This window comes from Histoplasma capsulatum, genomic scaffold, assembly GCF_000149585.1.
Source record: "Histoplasma capsulatum NAm1 scaffold_8 genomic scaffold, whole genome shotgun sequence".
NCBI classification, from domain to species: Eukaryota; Fungi; Ascomycota; class Eurotiomycetes; order Onygenales; family Ajellomycetaceae; genus Histoplasma; species Histoplasma mississippiense.
Window position 1 is genome coordinate 1,792,850 of NW_001813975.1, and position 1,959 is coordinate 1,794,808.

Sequence of the window (1,959 nt, forward strand, 5' to 3'; positions counted from 1 at the left end):
ATTCTACACTGACCGCGCTAGTGACCCAGATAGGAGGGAGGAAGTCTTTAACTGTATATTTGATTTCTGGCACAAGCTCATACAACTTCACAAATACATTTATAGAGTGAGAAAGGAGAGAAAAAATGCCCATACGCTGTAGATGGTTAGCTGATCCTGGAGCGTAGAATGACCAATGAAAGTCAGTGTCCTCCAGGACTCCTTTTGCTGACATAATCATCACCAAACTGCAATCAACAACCTTCAATCCAATCTTGTCCAGCGAGTCTCAGCGAGTCTCAAAGTTGTGGGTTTCTTAATCGCACTGACTGTTCGCAGCTACATCGAGATGCGATCGACCCAGATATTGAGAGCGGCAAAGTCCGCAAATACCGTCCCCATTAATCAGGTACCAAAATCCATTTCCCCGCCTCCTCCCTCTTCGTCCGTTCATGTTCATTTTTCGATTATTCTAACTGAATTCGGAAGAAATACACCCTTCAATCTACCGGTATTTGGGAGCGCATCCGTCGGATATTGGTCGTCGACCCAAGCCGATCAAATGGTGTCCCATTAAACCCGCAATTCCGAAATCCCACACCAGGGGCTCTCGCACCACAATCCTACGATGACCCTGTCACGATGCCTGCTGGCGATATTGCTGACAACCCTTACTGGAAACGGGATGTGCGACGAAATTACGCTCGCCCAAGCGTAATGAAACAGGCAGATATCGTGGGACTTCTTACGGTTGGAAGTGAGGCGGCTCCTAAAGCCGACGTGCTTAAGGTTGGAGACGCGGGCACCCAGCAACTCGTGGAAGTAAAGCAAAGGGGAGAGGAACATGGGTTGGCTGCGTTCTTCGAGAAGGAAAAGAAAGTGGACGATGTGCTTGACTCACAGGGGCTCCCGCCTATGGCCCCGAACTTAAACCCGAAATCGAGGTATGAGCTCGGTTCTGAACATGGCTATCCGTCGAGGTAGGTGCGCTCTACGAATGACAATTGCTGTGATATGTAGCTAACATGGCACTAAGCTACCCATGCCGTACTTTCGTGTAAATTTCCATGTCTGAGTCAATTTGCTTTCCATCTTTTAGAGGCAAAAAGTACATAATTATTTTATTTTATTTTATCTTTTTTCATCGTTTATATTCTTGGCGTTTGGCCCATTCGCATCAGTTACAAGATACATCTATCTCCCTAGAGAGACCTGCTAGCATTGATGCCCACAGTATTCATCGAGCATCTGGGTATACCCGTTGAACAAAACCTTGAGGTTTCAAGGTTCCTCTTCCTTTTCCAATGGTGTGGGACCTCCTTGTCCAACTCCACAAAACAAGTAGGTTAAAGAAATATCGATATTATTTCATACGTATTTCATATCTGAGGTCCTGGGCTTGGTTCATATATTCCACCGCCTACAGGATTAGACTATATTCCAAGGAAGAAGGGAACTAGAATCCAAGCTTTACAGAATATTATCAATCGAGAAGCACACTTGCTTCTGAGTTCAGCATAAAAGGGTTGAGATTTCGTGAGTCCCTGCCCAAGGTATGAACTTCTGGGCTATGTAGAACCAACAGGCTGTCGTATTACCATGCACAGCGTATGGACTAATGACCACCACAACCTCCAGTTGCATTTGTGTTTGTTTCCTTATTACATTTCTGTGGGAGTATCGTTAGGTTAGACACAGCTTCCGAGATGCGGGATAATATTGGTCCCCACTTGAAAAGTCTAGCCAGCGACTCGCAGATTCATTCTCATTCTCCACAAAGACCCTCAATCCTTCTACCAATTGCAGCAACAAAAGTTAGCAAAAAGCGTCCCAATCCTGTCCCTCAACGTTGCCACATTTTAATTGCAGTTCTACGTATATCCAATGATTCTCCAAAGAATTTGGCTGTGGTGGATGTGTAGTAAGTACATTACTCTTATTGACAAAAATGAAGCCTTGAGCTGATTATTCCTGCTAGGT

General features: G+C 45.1%; 1 protein-coding gene across 1 annotated transcript; it reads left to right on the forward strand.

Moving 5' to 3' along the window:
• Positions 1-125: 125 nt before the first annotated feature.
• HCAG_07459 (NADH-ubiquinone oxidoreductase 21.3 kDa subunit) lies at positions 126-1,040 on the forward strand (the record flags this gene model as incomplete). Its single annotated transcript, XM_001537987.1, has 4 exons — positions 126-145; positions 319-388; positions 469-959; positions 1,016-1,040. The coding sequence occupies 4 exons, from the start codon at positions 126-128 to the stop codon at positions 1,038-1,040; spliced, it is 606 nt and encodes a 201-aa protein (XP_001538037.1).
• Between the last annotated feature and the right edge of the window lie 919 nt (positions 1,041-1,959).